The 20,268-nt window shown below is 33.7% G+C and overlaps 1 protein-coding gene across 1 annotated transcript; it reads left to right on the forward strand.

The window, feature by feature from the left end:
• Positions 1–16,390: 16,390 nt before the first annotated feature.
• LOC115951994 lies at positions 16,391–16,936 on the forward strand. Its single transcript, XM_031069100.1, has one exon. It carries the CDS (start codon positions 16,391–16,393, stop codon positions 16,934–16,936), a length of 546 nt encoding a protein of 181 aa, XP_030924960.1.
• The last annotated feature ends 3,332 nt before the right edge of the window (positions 16,937–20,268 follow it).

Below are 20,268 nucleotides of genomic sequence, written 5' to 3' on the forward strand. Positions count from 1 at the left end.
TGTGCTTTCTTTTCATCTTGCTGGTCACTGATCATCCACCACACGCTCCCAATGTGGTAGAGAATTAAAAATCTCAATTTAACTTTCCAAAACAAGGATACTGATTGCAAACTATGCAAGATCAGTGCTACAAAAGCTTAGGCCGATAAACATAGATAGGATGAGTGACTAGTCTCCATATATTCTGTTGCATAAGAAACTCAATCTCGAAACAAAAACCATGTGCATATTGCCTTTGCTTTTCCATTTTGGCCTCATTTCGTGTACACCAAGCATCCATGCAATTGTATAAAGATTTCCAATTTCAGGGCCTGGTAGGTGGTTTAGCAAGTTGACTACTATGTCTAGAAACATCATTGTGGATCAATCCTCCAAGCAGCTAGCTTGCCAAACTTTATTATGTTGTCCCCTAGCGATTTGGAGGGATTTTTTCTAAACTGGTTTATATCTAAACTTAATCCGTTGCCATAAATGAGTTTCTCAAGTGTTTTCATGAGTTGTTTTGTCTACAGTGCAGATATTATAGCTGTTAGAGTTGGTTTAGTTTCTGTTATTATATCTACTGTAATTGGTTATCTAGAGAAGGTTAGACTTGATCTTGTATATAAATATCATTCTAATTGTAATTGCGTAATGTTAGAGGCACAACAAAATGTCACAACAATTAATTTCCTAAATTAGTATCATTCTAATTGGTATTCTATATTTGGGAATGTTGTGGAATTGCTAATTTGATTTATAGCGCTCTCTCTCTCTCTGTTCTTTGTGTTTCAGTGTCAATCTCTAATACTTTACAAAACCCTTTACATGCCATTAATTATATTCCATTAACCATGACCTCCAAATACTCAGTGTCACGGCCTTCCTGGTTAAATAAATTAATTGTGACACTATAATATTCTTTGTAAGTATGCTTATATGGGGCAGGGCACATTTACCCCCTGCTGCTGTCATCCTTCACTATCTCTCGGTATCCAAATTTCAAACATTGGATTCACGTTTGGTTGTTGAATGGGTAGCCAAGATCACAATTTTCAAGCCTATAGCTTCCTCAATCAAGGCGCATACTCAATAATGACGAGAGTTAAACACTTCCAACGTATTGAAACTTTTATTACGTACAAAGAACACGTTCTCGCCGTGAACTCAACTCGTATAGAGCCAGAGTTGGATCTGCCTGGTGTATCGATCGTCATAGTCAAATTTTCCAAAAGGGATTTGCAAGGGGATAAAATGGAGGTGAAGGATTGGGTGTTGGATGAGATCAAGAAAGATAGAGACAGTGGGGCAGTGATTTTTGGCATGGAGATGGTCGTATGGACTGAACAATATAAGACTTTTTGGGCTCGGTGTCCTAATTTGAAAGTTGATTTTAATCAGGCAAAGTGGGTGGTTACTTCGAACAAAATGTGCCATGTTTCTAATTGGTACCGTCCTTTATTTTCACTCTATAGAATGTAGATAGATAGTGCCATTGTGGGGAGGAAAAGTGGAGTTTGAACCAAATGTCCAAAGCACTGCACATGATATCATTATTATTGAGATATCGCTTGAATACCGTGTTTTATTAAGTTTAATACTACTTGCAAAAGATCATATTACATGCATATTACATGCATTTTTTTTAGTGAATATTTTTACTTTGATCAATACAATGATGTGTTTGATGGTGCTATCTTTCCGTTAGAACAGGAGGCTGGGGTTGGGGTTATTATTCGTGATGATTAGGGGTTGATTATAGCTGCTCATAGCAAAAAGATTAAGCAACCGCTAGGTCCATTAGTGATTTAGGGATTGAAGCTAAAGCTTTTGAGGAAAGAATCCTTTTTGCTAGGGATATTGGAATCCAAGAGTTTGAGCTTGAAGAGGATTCTCTTGTGGTTGTTAATGCTCTTGCAGGAAGTTCCTATCCTCCATCATTGATAGCAGCTGTAATCTATGGAATTACTTCTCTATCACATGAGTTTCGTGGGTCTGAGGTTTCTCATACTAATGATAATGAACTAGCCCCTTTTTTTTAGCAAAATATGCTCTAGGTGATAGGCATTGAGTATTATATTATTTGGATCGGAGAGAATCTTTATTTCTTAAAACACCTTCTCTCAAATGATGTTATTTCTTTTCGTCATATTAAATGAAATTCTAGTCTCTTTATCACAAAAAAAGAAGTAAACTTGTATTACAACGAGGATTTTGGTTACAAATGAGGGTCTTGTGGCTCTTTTTGGGTCTAGACTGCATGTGGCACACGACAATAGTGGAAGGTTTATTATTATTTTTTTTTTGGGTGGGGGGGGTTGTGGGTGACAAAGGTAGTGTTTGAATCTTTACAGTGTTGGCTTTGGGTATATTGGCATTTGGATTTTTTTTTTCCTTGCTATAAGTGATTTTTTTGGACCTTTTTTTTTTTGGATTTTGAAAATAAAAAAAAAGGTGTATTATTCTTGAAAAATTTGTAGCCCATTTGTGTTTGTATTTCCTAAAGGTTTATTATTATTTTTTTTGAGGGGGGGGGGGGGTCACAAAGATAGTGTTTGGATCTTTACAGTGTCGGCTTTGGGTATATTGGCACTTGGATTTTTTTTTCTCGCTTTAAGTGATTTTCTTTTTTTTGGATATGGGGTCACAAAGGTAGTGTTTGGATCTTTACAGTGTCGGCTTTCAGTATATTGGCACATGGATTTTTTTTTCTTGCTTTAAGTGATTTTTTTTTTTTTGGATATTGAAAAAAAAAGTGTATTATTCTTGAAAAATGTGAAGCCCATTTGTGTTTGTATTTCCTAATATATATATATATATATATACATATGTGGGGGGAAACTTGAGTCTCTACCAAGTGTCACATTCTTCATTTAGGCTTCTACCTCAACAAATATTAAATTTATATCAAAATATTATTTCATTGAATGTGCCCATGAATTAAATGCACATATCAATTATTTGGGAAATTATTGTGTACTCCCAGAGTACCATAAATGCGTATTCCCTCCTCTCACATGAATGATGAGTCTCACTAATTAAATTTATGGTAGGACTCACAATTCATGTGAGAGGAGGGAGTACCTAATAATTTTCCCAATTATTTATAGGTGTGCACTGATTAAGTAATATATATATATATATATATATATGTGGACAAAATTTAGGTCAATTCTTAGGTGTTGTTCTTTAGGTTTCCCTCTTAAAATTTAACCATATGGCTTTTTTTCTCACGGGATGAAAGTGCATTTTTAGTTAAGTATTGCCACATTGTTGAATTTTAAGAGGAGAACATAGGTAACAGCATCTAAGTATTATACTTAAATTTTGCTTCAATATATATATATATATATATATATATTGTGGGAGGAAACTTAGTCTTGAACCCCAATCAGGTATTGTCCTCTTCAGAATTAGCGGCATGGGGCACAGGCCTAATCCTCAAGATTTTGCTCAATCTTACATTGGGAATATACGCCTCCTACCCTTGCCTTATAAGCACTTGACCTAAGGAAGGGTGTACAATAGTATGTGTACACACACTATAGTACACCCTTCTTTAGTGGGGTCATGAATAGTACCAAAAAGTGCAGTGAGATCTATAAATAGTAGCAAAAATAAGCTGAATAGTGAAATAATATTCATTTTTCATTGGTATCCAAATGGAGGCTCAATCTTCTTATATAAATCGCTAAAACGATATTGCCAAGTTGTGGCTATGATTCCCTTAAGAATTCATTGTGTTTTATTATTTTTTTGCACTTTGTTGTAACCATGGTTGTTAAAATCGTGATCTTGATTGTAGGATTGCATGATTTTACGATCCCATCTCACCAAAACGTTGAGGATTACACTAGAATCGTAAAAATGGTAGGATCATGTAGGATCATATGGGGTCTACTGATCCTACCAAAAACATAAATTTTTGGTTTTTATTATTTTTTTGTTTTTTTTTAATTTTTATGGGATAATTTTTTTTAATGAAATTTTAAGGGTTTTTATTTTTTCATGTTGTGATGGTATGACTTTTTATTTTATTTTTTATAAAATTATATTAACCTAAGCAAATGTTTTCTAGTTTCTAGTTCACTTGTTATCAAAATGAAGGAATGTTTCATCATTGCTAAATGAAGAATTTGATGTTGGCTTTGCTGTCTAAATTATAATGTTGTTGAATTTGTTTGATCAATATACTAATTTGTATTCTAATATTACTAATTTTTTTTATTATATAATTTTATCAATTATGCTTGTATCTGTATATTGATTGATTGATTTTTTTTAATATGCTCTTTAATTGTTGCTGAATAGTATAACTTGAATAGTTGAGTGTGAAATTATATCTTGATGTCTTGTGCAGCTCTAGTATACAAATATATAATGTTTACATATATGATAAAATGGATGATGATGATTATGAATTTAGGACAGTAGTTATAAGAACCTTAAAATTGGAATAATTAAATGTTCTCTTCACCTTAATATTCATCTTGTTATTAGATTTCATATTGTAGTTAGCTAGTATCCATTTGCTAACTTGTTTTAGATTTCAAACTTGGAACTTAGAACTTGGAAAATATTTTCCATATGTTTTGATAAATATTTTGGTATTTGGTTGCTAATTAACATTTATAGAACTTTTTAGATACATTGGGTCAAAACTTAAATATATTTGTTTTATTAGTATAGACTTAGAGATGTATGACATACAAATTACATCATATGATACAAATCTTAGTTTTTTTTTTTTTTAATGGATGAATTTATAATTTACATGATTATTCAACATACAAAGTCATTATCAATTTGTTTTTTGCTTTAAATTTGAAAATATGTAGGATTTTACGATTCACGATCCGATACTACGATCTACAATCCCACATACCTTCAACGATCCTACGTAGGATCCCGATTTTGACAACCGTGGTTGTAACTGTTTTGGTTATGGCTTTCGCTTTTCCATTTTGGCCTCATTTTGCGTACATCAAGGCATTGATGCAATTATACAAGGAATTTCAATTTCAGGCTCCGGTAGGTGGTTTAGCAAGACATCTTATTTTCCAAGCTCTCACAGGGGGATGCCTCACAGTGAGTCCAATGAATAGGACCCAGCCTCTATGTGAGAACCCAGAGGGACTACTAGTTTTTTCTCTTATTATGTTGGTTATGTGCATCCCACATGACTAAAACATATGTAATTTTATTATGTTGTCACCTAGTGGTTTAAAATGATTTTTTCCAAACTGAGTTGTATCTTTGTCTACAGTGCAGAGATTATAGCCGTTGCTTTGCTGGCCGTTAGAGTTTGTTTAGTTTCTATTAACTATATTTGTTGTAGTTGGTTATTTAAGCAAGCTTCTATTAGAGAAGGTTAGGCTCGATCTTGTATATAAATATCATTTTAATTGTACTTATAATTAGAGCAATACTACAGACATAACAAAATAGGGTCTTATGGGTCTAAATCCTCCAACTCCAAATGACATTAATTCCTTTTAAGTTTTAACAAGGACCTCCTACTCCAAATCCTCTCTGCCAAGGTCTTATGGGTCCAAAACCACAAGTAAGATCCCTCAAAAAGACCCATGTATCTTATTTGTGACAACCTTTATAATATTCTCAATAAGCATATTCATTTTGGTCATATTTTTAGTGGATGATACACCCCCTGAAGTATTCCTTCACTATCTCTCTGTTTCAAAATTTGATATTTTAGATTCACGATTGGTTGCTGAATGGGTGGCCAAATTCACCATTATCGAAGACGTACCTCTCCCGCCCAATTCCATAACCCCAGTTTACGCAAAAGATTCATCATCCTTCGAACGTATTGAAGCTTTTGTCTCTTTTAAAGATCATGTCCTCGCTGTTAACTCTACGAAAGTAGTACCAGTGTGGGAAGTTCTTGGCCATACGACCATGAGTGTCAAATTTTCCACAATGGGTTTGGAAGGGGAGGATCAAATGGAGGTGAAGGATTGGCTGTTGGAGGATATCAGGAAAGATAGAGACAATGGGGCTGTGATTTTTGGCATGGAGAGAGTCTTATGGATTGAAAGATACACTAGGTCTTATTGGGCTCAGTGCTCTGATTTGAGAATTGATTTTAATAAGCCTAAGTGGGTGGTTACTTGGCCCAAATATTGCTATGTTTCTAATTGGTACCATCCTTTAAATTCACTGTATAGATAGATAGTGGATATCTTGAATCCTATATTTGTATTTAAATTTAATATTACTAATAAAAGATAATATTATATCTACTTTTTTTTTTTTTTTTAATAGTGATTATTTGTACTTTGATTGATCAATGCAAAGAAGTGTTTGTAATTTAATTAGGGAGTATAATGTACTGTTATCTAAAAATATGTATCTATGAGACTCATGCTTGTATTTAATTAGTAAACTCGCATTACAATGAGGATTTTGGTTTCCATGAGGGGCTTGGGTCTTGATGGATCTATCAAAAGGGTGGCTAAGGTAGGCTTGGATCTTTATGGTGTTGGCTTTGGGTATATTTGTACTTAGTTTGGATGATTTTTTAAAAAACCTCTTTGTTGTTTTGGATTTTGAAAAAAAAAGAAAAGAAAAGGGTGTATTATGATTGAAAGTTTTGCAGCCCATTTGTTTTGGTATTCCATATTAACAAACTATTTGTTTTGGGGAAGTGGGACCGACACATTGGAGAAGAATGCCGCCATAACCAATGTTAGAGGCATCTGTCTGGACGACCTTGAAGGAATTTTCTGAGGGGATTCCTAGGCAAGGGAGTGTCTTGACATATATATATCAGGGACAGAGCTAGAACTTATAGTTAGGGGGGCGGCTTTGTTGCTGGTTGTGTGCAGTGATTTTGGCATCCGACTTTGCTGCTGCTTAGTTGATGATTGTTTAAAATTTTTTAAAGAGTTAGATTGTTTATTTTTGGTAAAATTGGTTGATTAGTCTTAAATTTTTATTTTTTTTTAAATTTTACTATTGGTAATTTTGTTGTTGGACTAATTTTTTTGGGCTTGTATATTTTGTTTTAGATTTGGTTTTTAAAATGAGGAAAATGCTAGAGTTACAAACTTTTTTTACAAATTGTTGATGTGATGAATGGTTATTGGTAAGTAAAAAAATAATGTAAATGGTGGGCCCAAATGTGAATTAGTAAGACTTTGCTACCCTAACAGTTTATAAAAATAAGGACCATTGACTACAAAAGAATAGAGGTCTGAATAAATAATTACATATCATCAGCTTGTCCCACCAGTGGGAATAAAGTTACAACCACTATAATATACAAAAGAATGAGTCAAGCTTATTCTAAGATGTACATCATCTAACATCTCCATTACAAAAGTTTAGCCTCCATCAGTAGTTAGTCTAACTACTGTTAGCCACCAAAAAGCTGTCTCAAAATATTAATGCATACTCTGAAAAGTTTATAAAGTAATAGGATGAGATCGAGCCCAGTAAGTAGCATAATTAATGGGGGTGGGAGAAATGCAAGTTTCATTTTCAATAATAATGGTATGCTATGACAAGAATGATTTAATAATGAAATACAAAGTTTTTCTAAGTAAATACCTTGAAACTATATACTATAATCTGTGAGCACCAACAATATAATTTCTAAAGCCATAATATCTAACATAAGGTAATTTATCACAAACATACCACACTACCACATAGACCAGTCAGGGAATCCACCCATTCACAACTGGCATGATATTGTCCTCTCTGATATGTAGACTCTTGGCCTCATGGATAGCAGCCTCACCCATACCCTCAAGGTTTTTCTCTCTCCCCATGGACAGCAGAGAGAGCGCGTCAAATAGGACCTCTCTTGCATGTGGTCTTTTGGCCCCATGGGTAGCAGCCTCACCCACACACAATCCAGGAACCTATTCCCCCCATGGGTAGCAGGGAAGAACGTGTCATCCAAAGTGAAAGGGCAATGACTTGGATTTGATTCTGTTATCACAAAGACTATGGAAACCAAATCGAGTGATCATGGGGAAATCACACATAGCATGGTGTTAAAACCACATAAAGCTCATAGGCTACATTACTTTGAAACACATAGTTTATATCCAGGCAGTTTCAGAAAAATCTTAAATAATCTAACTTCCATAAAGTTTGTAAGGTTTTCAATTTCATTCTTGTCAAGAGATTTTCTATCAATTTCACACATAACAAGATGCTGTAGAAAAATTTGTGATTATAACAATACTCTTAAAAGAATTAATGATATTGTTAAGGAAGCAGAAGTATAATTTTATAAAACAAAATTGCTAAAATTATTACCCATATATATAATAATATATTTAAAAAAAAACGGGGGAGGGGGGTATTGCCCTCCAAGTCCAACTATGGCTCCGTCCATGATATATATATTATATTCTTTTCATTTCTTATATTTTCCCACATTTTATCGTCAAATAAATAGTGTAGCCTTGTGTGCGAGGTCGTGGAAAATATATGATATTTGAAGGTGTGAGGAATGGCATCTAAATGTGGATTATTTTGTGGGTGTTTCCTCCTGTAAGCATTTTGTTTGACATATCTAAATTTCCTTTCGTTGAGGATAACGATGAAACAAACTTTATTAAAAGAAAAAGATTAAAGATTATAATGAAACCAAAAAAAAAAAAAAAAAAAAAAATTTAAGATGACTAAAATGAAACCAATTCCAAAAGTTGGAGACTAAAAACATTTATAAATCAATATTTTACCTTGGAATTGACTGCACTAGAAATTTTCTCTTGGACAAGTACATGCTCATGCTCTCCAAAGTGCAAATCCATTTTATCAACAACTTTATTAGTCGTAACTTTTTCCACAACTTTTGAAGTGGCCAATTGTGAGTGATGATCATATTACTTTTATTTTTCAACACCTAGAGAATTTGCATCAACTTGTGCAAAAATTCATGTCTATTTTAGTGTAAGAAATTTTTTTTTCCCCTTTCTATTTAACACACTCACTTTTTAAAACACCCCATATCAGATTCTATCTTATAAGCATTTTGTTATATTTCTAAATTTTTGTTTTTTAAGGATAACAATGAAACACACACTTTTTTTTTTAAATGGAAACAAGCACAAGCACTTTATTAAAATATTAAGACTAAATTGCAAACTACACTGCTAAAGTTTGGACGTGTTTGGAATTTACACCTTGATATTTTAAAATTTGAATTTTTCCTTCTAAAGTTCTATTCTGTTTGCTTTAGCTGTCTCCCTATTCATATTTTTCTATTAAGTGTCACATAAGTTTATTATGTGTGTTTAATTCATCCAAAAAAATGATGCCATGTCATTTTTGATTATTTAATTTTTTTTTAGATTACAAAAATGATATGGCATTATTTTATTGGATAAAATTAAACCAATTCCAAAAGTCAAGAACGAAAAACACATATTGTAAGGACACGATTTTTAACGGCCTGGGAGTGACCTTGGGCTCATAGGTAAAGGGCCCAAACAATATGATTTGTAGAGGGTGGGTTTGGAAAGGCATGCCCTTGGGCACTGGACAGGGGTTTGGTCCTGGTTTAATGAGAAATCATACAAAGGTATGCTTGGACTGCATAGCTGAGCCTTCCCTTGGTGTGGTTTAAGAGGTTGGGCTCCTCGGACTTAATCCGAGGAACATTACCTTCTCCCCAGCCTTCCTCTTTTCTCTCCTCCTTTTCTCCGCCTCGTTCCTGGGGCCCCCTGTCAATGCAGCAAGCTTCCCTTTTATACTAGTATTTCCTTCCCATTCTTCACTTACGTGTTTGTTTCTCCTTATTCGGGGTGGTTACTTGTCTTGTCAATCCTCACGTCAGAGTGGTTGGGAAAAGCTGGATAACATGGTATGAGTATGGGTTTGTCAGGTGCTGGGCTCCACATTAAGGTGCTGGCAGCCTTCTCCTTCGTGCTGCTCTTGTACTGAATCTGTCATTTTCTTCAGGCATTTTTGTGAGATGTTGGACGTAAAGTCGTCCTCGGCCACATCCCTGGGCCTTCAAGGAGTTTTCGTTGCGCGTCCTTGGCAGTAGGGCTCCTCGGCTTGGGCTTTGGGCCTTAAATACAAAATGGGCTGGGACCTCAAATTTTGGACCCCACACATATAAATCAATATTTTACCTTGGGATTGATTACATTATAAATTTTCTCTTGGACAAGTCACAAGTACATGCTCATGCTCTCCAAAGTTCAAATGATTTTATCAGCTACTTTATTATGAACATAATTTTTTCCACAACTTACTGAAATCACTTTCATATAGATTCATTGTTGACATTAATTTTACTTTTCAACACTCACAAACTATTTTAACAAATTAAGAAAAAAGTTGTGTCACTAGATCTATTGGTTTAGTAAACTTTTTTTTTTTAAAATTATCTTCTTAAAGGACCAATAGTCACTTTGAAAATCTTAAACGACACTTTAAAGTGGCCTACAAATTAACTGCTTCGAGCCTCTAACCGTTGCCTTTTCCTTATATATTCTCCTTACTAAAACATCTGCTGTTTCCTCAAATATTCTACTTTCTAAAACATCTGACCTCCTCACTTCCCACCATCAGGGCCGGCCTAAGGCCTAGGCCTAAGGCCCCACCAAAAAACAAAATTTTCCTTATGAAAAAAGGCTCCACTTTCCATAGATAAAGGCTCAAATTTTTATAAAATTATGCATAAGGCCTAAGGTTTAAGGTTGTACATTTTTTTACTAAGGCCTAAGGTTGTACATTTTTTTTTTATTAGTGATGTTAAGGATACTACAAATTTTACTATTGCTTACAAATTGCCATATTATTCATCACAAAAAAATGATTGAAATATTCATAGTTAAATCGATGAAGTTCAACAATGAGAAATAATGTCATATTATATTTTGAACATTTTATAGTGCTTTTAATTAGCGCATTTTTCTTTTTTATTTCTATTAAGACTCTTAAAGTACGAGATCAATAGAACCTTAACTCAATTGAAACCCTAAAATATTTCAAAAAGATGTTGCAAATGTGTTAAATCATCAATTACAGATTTTGATTTTTGTAAACTAATATCCTACAAAGCCACACACCAAATAATATCCATCTCTCTCTCTTAAAATCAAAATATAAATTTTAAAATTAGATTACAACTTTATTTAACTATGCATTGTCTTATATCCAACATAAAATATCTTTTTTAATCGCAATATATTTTTATTTCTTTTTATTAATATTTATAGTTCAACTATGATATTCAACTCTCTATATGAAATTAACATTAGTCTAGTTGATATTATTTATGTATTTAATGTATCAAATTAACCTTAATTTGATTAGTATTAAATAATTTTATTTAATTAATATTTACATATTAAATGCCCCGTATAAATTTTTCGACTTAGGCTCCAAATTATGTTGGCCTGCCCCTGGTCTTATGTGAGATTTTGAGCTTGCAAATGAACAATGGCAGAAAACTATAACAGAAAGGTGAAGAGAAAAGAAACAGAGAGAGATTTCTATTGAATGATGAAAAGTGTTTATACGAGCTCAAAAGAAAATACATTACATAGATCTCTATTTATAGTGTACAAAATAGATACAATCAAGAACCTTCTAAGAGATTCTGTCATAACTGAATCATAACAACCCTGTAACAACTTCTGGATATCAAGGAAGGACTGTTATCATCAAGGCTGTGTCAATCTCTGTAATTGAATCAACCTTGAGCATTCTTTGAAGAACAGAGCAAGTCTTGAAACCCTGGACTAAGGAAGAGGATCAAAACGGTATCGTTCCACTAATATGAAAACGTCATTGTTTCTTATAACTCACTTAGAACTCTTTCTCACTTAAACCACACGACACCGTTTTGATCTTATCATCAACTTACCGTTGAGCTGAACTAGCCGTTACTCTGAGACTTCTAATTTCAACTTCAAGACTCTGCTCTTCTCACTGCTCTTCTTATTGTTCAAGTCTTCACTTGCTCTATCATCTTATAGGGCTCGTTGTTGAAATTTGAAGATTGATTTTACTCAGGAAAAGTGGGTGGCTACTTGGCCCAGAGGTTGCTATGTTTCTAACTGGTACCATCCTTTCAATTCACTGTATAGATAGATTTTGGGGCAGGGAAATGTGGGGTTTGAACCAAGCACTACAAATGATATCATCATCACTTGGATATCGCTTAAATTCCATATTTGTAATTAAATTTAATATTACTTGCAAAAGATAATATCATATGTAGTTGTAATTTAATTGGGAAATATAATGTATGTATCTAAAAATATGTACCTACTAAGCTCATGCTTGTATTTAGTTTGGAAACTCGCATCACAATGAGGGTTTTGGTTTCAATGAGGGGCTTGTAGTTCTTTACGCGTCTTTGTGCCACAGGCCCACAGTGGAGGATGGGTTTATTAGAGAGAGGGCGGGGGGGTGGTTAACAAAGGTAGTGTTTGGATCCTTATGGTGTTGGCTTTTGGTATATTGGCACTTGGGTTTTTTTACTTGGTTTGGGTGATTTTTTTGACCATTTTTGTTGTTTTGGATTTTGAAAAAAATAAGTGTATTGTTCTTAAAAATTTTGCAGCCCATTTGTTTTTGTATTTCCTGTTTTGGATTATATATATTCTTTTAATTTATTATATTTTCCCACATTTTATTGGCAACTAAATAGTGTGGCTTTGTGTGCAAAGTTGTGGAAAATTTATGATATTTAAAGGTGTGAGGAGTTGCATCTAACTGTGCATTATTTTGTGGGTGTAAATTTTATTTCCTCACATAAGCATTTTGTTTGACATATCTAAATTTTCGTTTGTTAAGGATAATAATGAAACAAACTTTATTAAATGAAAAATATTAAAGATTATAATGATTTTTTTTTACGATGACTAAAATGAAATCAATCTCAAAAGTTGAGGACTGAAAACATATATAAATCACCATTTTACCTTGGGATTGTCTGCACTAGATTTTTTCTCTTAGACAAGTACATGATCATGCTCTCCAAAGTCCAAATGCATTTTATCAACTTTAATACTACGGTAACTTTTTCTACAACTCTCCACAGCTTATTGAAAGTGACATATTGTGAGGGGTGATCAATCATTTTCATATAGATTGACCGTTAATATTACTTTTATTTTCTATCACTTAGAGCATTTGTATTAGCTTGTGTAAAAATTCTTGTCTATTTTAGCATAAGAACCTACCTTTTTTATTTTATATATTCACTTTCTAAATACCTCACATCAAATTATCTATTTTACACTGTATTTTATTAAAGAGAATAGATTCAGTAAGGATCTGGTGTAAAAGAGGACTTTTACCCCCTCCAATAATAATATGCCAAATTAGATTGTTGCAAATAAAAGAAGAGAGTTTTCCACACTGAATCTTGCTCTCATTAAAACACCTTTCATAATACACAAAACCAAGTCCCAACCAAAGCTTCTTTTGGTAGACAAGACATTATTGCTCCATTGCAAAGCCAAGAAACTCTGTTGTCGCTGATGGAGCAATCATGGGCGTGGCAAATGCTGCCTAATGAATATTCTTGGCCTTCACAAGTGATATTTGAGAGGGTTGGGATGCCTCACCCATTTTTCCTAAACGTTGCTGCCTCACCAATCTGTAGAGCTTGGTAAGTTTTGGAGGGACCCCACATGATTCAATTGGATGGGTTGACGGTACTACTACTAATACTATGTTAATGTTTTGGTTGTTGGTAAAACCAGGGGTGCTCACCAAACCGCATAAACCGTACAAACTATAAAAGCCGCACAAAAACTGCCCGCAAAATAGCATAACCACACCACATAACAAGTAATAGTGCACCGCACCGCACCACACCGCATGGTGCAGTGCGGTTTTATAATAAGAAAACCGCACAAACCGCATCGCATCGCACCCTCTCTATATATTAATACATTTAATTATTTTTAATATTAAATATATTATTAATAGTTTAATAACCCTAGTTTAAAAAAAAAAAAGTTTGATAACCCTAGCAAGTGTTGATTAAGAAAGCCAACCCAAAATGAAGAAAAACTAGCTTAATAGTTTAAAACTTGGACCAAAATAAATGGAAAAATTAGTTTTGGACTAGGTAGAAAAAGCCCAAAATTTGAAATATATACCAATTTCAAATCATTCAAATCCATCTTATACACTGCATCCCATATGTGACCGTAAAAATGAGGTGCGGTGCTGTTATAGTTTTGGCTAAACTTTAAACCGCACTGCACCACACAATTGACCGCAAAAATAAGGTGCGGTGCGGTTATGATTTTAGCTAAACCGCACCACAAAGTGCGGTGCTAAAAATGACCCAAAACCGCACTACGAACACCCCTAGGTAAAACTATTGGTTTTAGAGTTAGATCTAAACTTGGAATTGGTAGATTTGAGATGGGTTAGTTTGTTTAGCTTATGAAATGAAAATTGTGTTTGGTTGCTTTGTCGTCTTTCCTTGGAAGCTTATTAGCTTGGTAGCATTGTTGGAGGGAAGCTTCTTAGCTTGGTGGCATCATCGGCGGCTCGGTAGCAACTCAAGGAGGAAGCTTTGTAGGAGATCTGTTTTGTTTTGTTTTGTTTTGTTTTTTTTGTTTTTTTGTTTTTTTTGTTTTGTTTTGTTTTGTTTTGTTTTGTTTTTTCATGCAAGTGTAATAGAGTGTGATTCAGTGTGACATGCTCTATTATCTTATTTGCAAAAGTCTTAAAAAAAAGTCTAATGTGTCATGTTATTATTGGATGGTGTAAATGTGGACTTTTACACCACGTTCTTACCAAATTTGAACTCTTCATTAAATTACTTTTTCATATAAATATATATTTTTTATCATCCCAAATCATATCTCATTCTTCCTCAATAAAAAACCATTACTCTCAATCTAAAGAATTACTAAAATATTCATTTGCATAGCTAAAGTAATTGTGTAAATTTACTTACTTACCATAGCACAAATGTATTTTTATACAATGATTCATAGATTGTTGTGAATATATTTTGGGGTTGATTAGACAAATTTGAGATTTTATGCTATTTTACAACAAGTGATGTGAATGCCTTTATAACATAGTATTTTAACAAATTATGAAAAAAAAGTTTGTTACTAGATCTATTGGTTTAGTAAAATAATTAAAAAAATAAAAAATAAAAGTGCCCCAATCTCAAAGGACCAAAAGTCACTTTCAAAATTCACATTTTTTTTGAAAAGTAATAATGTTTCTTGATTTATTAATTGTTTATCTTTCTTTACTCGCAATTATCACTATCTACTCTTTTTTTTTTTTTTTTTTTTTTTAATTTTTTTTATCTTTGAGATACGTAAAGAAAGAATAAAAAACTACATGCAAAATGAATAATGTTAGTGTAAAATTACATGATTAACAACTTTGCATGACAATGTAGGTAAATTTTGGATTTTTTTTTTTTGAGAATCAAGTAAATTTTGGATTTTGTTAACTAAAATGTGGAACTTTTTCTATTAAATAAGCACTGATGTGAGTGCTCTAATTGCTTGCTGCCTTTTTATACTTCATTGTATCTATCTTGGTTATGGCCTTTTCTTTTCCATTTTGGCCTAATTTCGTGTGCATCTAAACATCAATGCAATTGAATAGAAAATTCAAATTTTAGGCTCTGGTAGGTGGTTTAGCAAGTTGTCTACTACGTCTAGAAACATCATTGTGGACAATTGAAGCTCCAATCCTCAAATCAGCTAGCTTATTATGTTGGTTATGTGCACCTCATGTGACTAAGAAGACATATGTAACTTTATTATGTTGTCATCTAGCGGTCTGGAGGGATTTTTTCAAACTAGTTTGTATCTAAACTTAATCTGTTCCAACAAAATGGGTTTCTTAAGTCTTTTTATGAAGCTATTGCTTTGCTACATGTTAGAGTTTGTTTAGTTTCTGTTATTATATCTGCTTTGGTTGGTTATTTACTGTAGGTTAGGCTTGATCATGTACAAAAATATCATTCTAATTGTAATTCTCATTAGAGTAATGTTAAAAACACAACAAAATGTCATAACAAATTTACAACGTTCCTAAATTAGCATGCCAATTCATACATGAGCCCGACTTCAATCTCTAATTTAAATATTTTGGTATGTTATATTTGGGAATGTTAAGAAATTGATAATACGATTACACCTTTCTCTCTGTTCTATCTTTCCTTCTTCTTCCTCTTCCTGTTGCTTTTCTCTCCCTGTTTTTCGTGTTTTAGTGTCCAATCTCTAGAACTTTACAAAACCTTCACGTGCTATTAATTCCTTTAACCATGGCCTCCAAATCCTTTCTGCCACAGTCTTATGGGTCCAAAACCACAAGTAAGGTCACCAAAGAAAAGCCTATCTGGTCATGTAAGTTAATTGTGATCCTCTTTATAACATTCTCAATATTTTGCTGGTTCATATGGGCCATAGCTACAATGGATCTTCCACCCCCTCAAGTCTTTCTTGAATATCTCAGGGTTTCCAACTTTGAAGTGTTGGATTCGCAATTGGTTGCTGAATGGGTAGCCGGATTACTACTTTACCAACACGTACATAACCCGAACCCGACCCCGAACTCTAACTATGGCCCACTTATGTCGAATATTCCACTCTTCGAACGTATTGAAGCTTTTATTTCATACGAAGATCACGTTCTTGCCGTGAACTCAAGTAATATAATGCCACAGTGGGGAAGGCATGGTATATCGACCATTAGCGTCAAATTTTCCACAAAGGATTTGGAAGAGGATCAAAGGGAGGTAAAGGATTGGGTCTTGGAGGATATCAGGAAAGATAGAGAGAATGGGGTAGTGATTTTTGGCATGGAGATAGTCGTATGGACTCGAGGATACAAGAGGTCCTTTTGGGCTCGTTGTCCTAATCTCAAAGTTGATTTTAATCAGCCAGAGTGGGAGGCTGCTTGGCCCAGACGTTGCCATGTTTCTAAATGGTACCATCCTTTAAATACATTGTATAGATAGATAGCGAGGGAGAAAAAAGTGGGGTTTGAACCAAATGTGTGTAGCATCACAAATGATATCACTGTTACTGAAATATCGTTTGAATACCATATTTGTATTTAAATTTAATATTACTTGCAAAAGATAATATTATATGTATTTTTTTTTATTAGTGTTCATTTGTACTTCGATCAAATACAACGATGTGTTTGTAATTTAATTAGGGAATATGATTTACTGTATATAAGAATATATATACACATACACTAGACTCATGCTTGTATTTAATTAGTAAACTGGCATCACAATGAGAATTTTGGTTTCCACTAGGGGCTTGGTTCTTGATGGGTCCATAACTCTATGATGCCAATGAGAATTTTGGTTTCCACTAGGGGCTTGGTTCTTGATGGGTCCATAACTCTATGTTGCAAACAACAGTGGTTGGATGGATTTATTAGAGGGGGTGACAAAGGTAGTGTTTGGATCTTTATGGTGATGGCTCTGGACCTTTTTTTTTTTCCTTGGGTTGGGGTGATATTTTGACCTCTTTGTTGTTTTGGATTTTGAAAAAAAGAAAGTGTATTATTCTTGAAAATTTTGCAGCCCATTTGTTGTTGTATATACTATTTTGGAAACCGTATATATATATATATATATATTCTTTTCATTTATTATATTTTCCCACATTTTATGTGTAACTAGAGTGTGTCTTGAGAGAGATACTGCCAAGGTTTGGCCGTGATCCCTTGTAGAATTCATTGTGTTTTATTGTTTTTTTGTACTTCATTGTAGCTATCTTGGTTATAGCCTTAGCTTCTCCATTTTGGCCTCATTTCGTGCACATCAAGGCATCCATACAATTGTATAAAGAATTCCAATTCCAGGGTTTGGTAGGTGGTTTAGCAAGTACTCGACTACTAAGTCTAGAAACATCATTGTGGACAACTAAAGCACAAGCACCAATCCTCCAAGTAACTAGCTTATTATGTTGGTCATGTCACATACATCTCCCATGACTAACACATATGTAATTTTATTATGTTGTCACCTAGCGGTCTAGAGGGATTTTTTCCAAACTAGTTTGTATCTAAACTTAATCCGTTCCTATAAATGGGTTTCTTAAGTCCTTTCACATAGTTGTTTTGTCTACAAGGTAGAGATTATAGCTGTTGCTTTGCTAGCCGTTAAGAGTTTTTTTAGTTTCTCTTATTATATCTGTTGTAGTTGGTTATTTAAGCTACCAAACTTCTGTTAGAGAAGGTTAGGCTTGATCTTTTATATAAATGTCATTCTGATTGTAATTCTCACTAGAGTAATGTTACAGACATAACAAAATATCATAACAATTTCATAACATTCCTAAATTAGCAATGACCAACTCACACATGGCCCACCACAATATAAAATTTATGAAAAATACTATATTCATAACATTTTCACAACTCTTCTTAAGTCAGGAGTTTTTATTGGCTGTTATTAGTAGAATTTTTTTATTTTTATTTTATTTTTTAATGATGAATTCAAATTAGAATCAATAGCAACTTACTACTTATGATTTGTTGTGATAGTATTGTAAAAATATTGAGTACATAACACTTCTATTTAATTTTTTTTTGAATTTTTTTATGGGAACTTCTATTTAAATATTTTGTTATACCATATACATGGGAATGTGGTGAAACTGCTAATACATTACATTTACCCCTCTCTCTCTCTCGATCTCTATTCTAGCCTTCCTGTTGCTTTACTCTCCCTGTTCTTCGTGTTCCAGTGTCATTCTCTAAAAACTTTACAAAACCTTCATATGCCATTAATTCCTTGAAGTTTTAACCATGACCTCCAACCCCAAAATCTCTCTACCACGTACACGGTCTTATGGGTCCAAAACCACAAGTAGGGTCCCCCAAAAAGAGTCTTCCTGGTTATGTGAGTTAATTGTGACTCTCTCAATAATATTGACAATATGTTTTTTCATCTGAGTCATAATTTCAGAGGATGATCCAACCCTTAATGTAATCCTTTACTCTCTCTCTGTTCCAAACTTTCAAATTTTAGATTCACATCTGGTTGCGGATTGGGTAGCCAGATTCACTATTAGTGCATTTGTAACTACTGATGTCTTTCCTGGATCCCCAATTTTCGTGGATTTTTCATTCTTCGAACATATTGGAGCTTTTGTATCTTATAAAAAACATATTCTAGCTGTGAATGCTACGAATATAGAACAAGAAAAGTGGGAAGTTATTGGTGACACGACCATGATCATCAAATTTTCCACAAAGGGTTTGGAAGGGAATCAAATGGAGGTGAAGGTTGGGTGTTGGAGGACATAAGGAAGGATAGAGACAATGGGGCTGTGATTTTTGGCTTGGACATGGTCATATGGACTCGAGGATACACTCAATCTTATTGGGCTCGTTGTTCGAATTTGATGATTGATTTTACTTAGGCAAAGTGGGTGGCTACTTGCCCCCCAGTTTGCCATGTTTCTAACTAGTACCATCCTTTATATTCACCGTATTAATTGATAGTAGTGGAGGGACAAGTAGGGTTTGAACTAAATGTACGTAGTTGCGAAGCATTACAAATGATATTATTATTATTATTGGGATATTGCTTAAATTTCATATTTGTATTTGAATTTACTTGCAATAGATAATATTATATGAACTTTTTTCTTGTGATTTTTTGTACTTTGATCAATACAACAGTGTATTTGTAATTTAATAAGGAAATATAATATACTGCATCTAAGAATATGTATCTACTAAACTCATGCTTGTATTTAATTAGTAAACTCGCATCACGAGGGTTTTGGTTTCGACTGACGGGCTTGTGGGTCTTTATAGGTCTAGGACTCTCTAGTGCACATGACAGTGGTGGATGAGTTTATTAGAAGGGCGTGACAAAGGTAGTGTTTGGATCTTTATGGTGTTGGTTTTGATATATTCGCACTTGGGATTTTTTTACTTGGTTCGGGTGATTTTTTTTTTTTTTTTGGGACCTTTTTGTTGTTTTGGATTTTGAAAAATAAGTGTATATATATTTCATTTCTTATATTTTCCCACATTTTATCGGCAACTAAATAGTGTGGCTTTGTGTGCAAAAATTGTGAGGGTTTGGGCCTGCTCTGGTTTTTTTTTTTTTTCCCTTCCACGGGTTCTCTGCATTTTCAATGTTTCATGGACTTGCTTTGGTATGTGGTAATGCTAGAACGTTTGGAAGAAGACAGAGTTACTTTTATTATCATGGCTGACTTTGTGGACTAATAGGAACAAAGTACGTCATGGCAGTAAGAAGAAGAGTGGGCTGGAGTTGCTTGCTGCAATGTAGTGGTCATCATTTTGAGGAAT

The sequence above is a fragment of the Quercus lobata genome, chromosome 7 (genome assembly GCF_001633185.2).
Source record: "Quercus lobata isolate SW786 chromosome 7, ValleyOak3.0 Primary Assembly, whole genome shotgun sequence".
Classification (NCBI taxonomy): domain Eukaryota; kingdom Viridiplantae; phylum Streptophyta; class Magnoliopsida; order Fagales; family Fagaceae; genus Quercus; species Quercus lobata.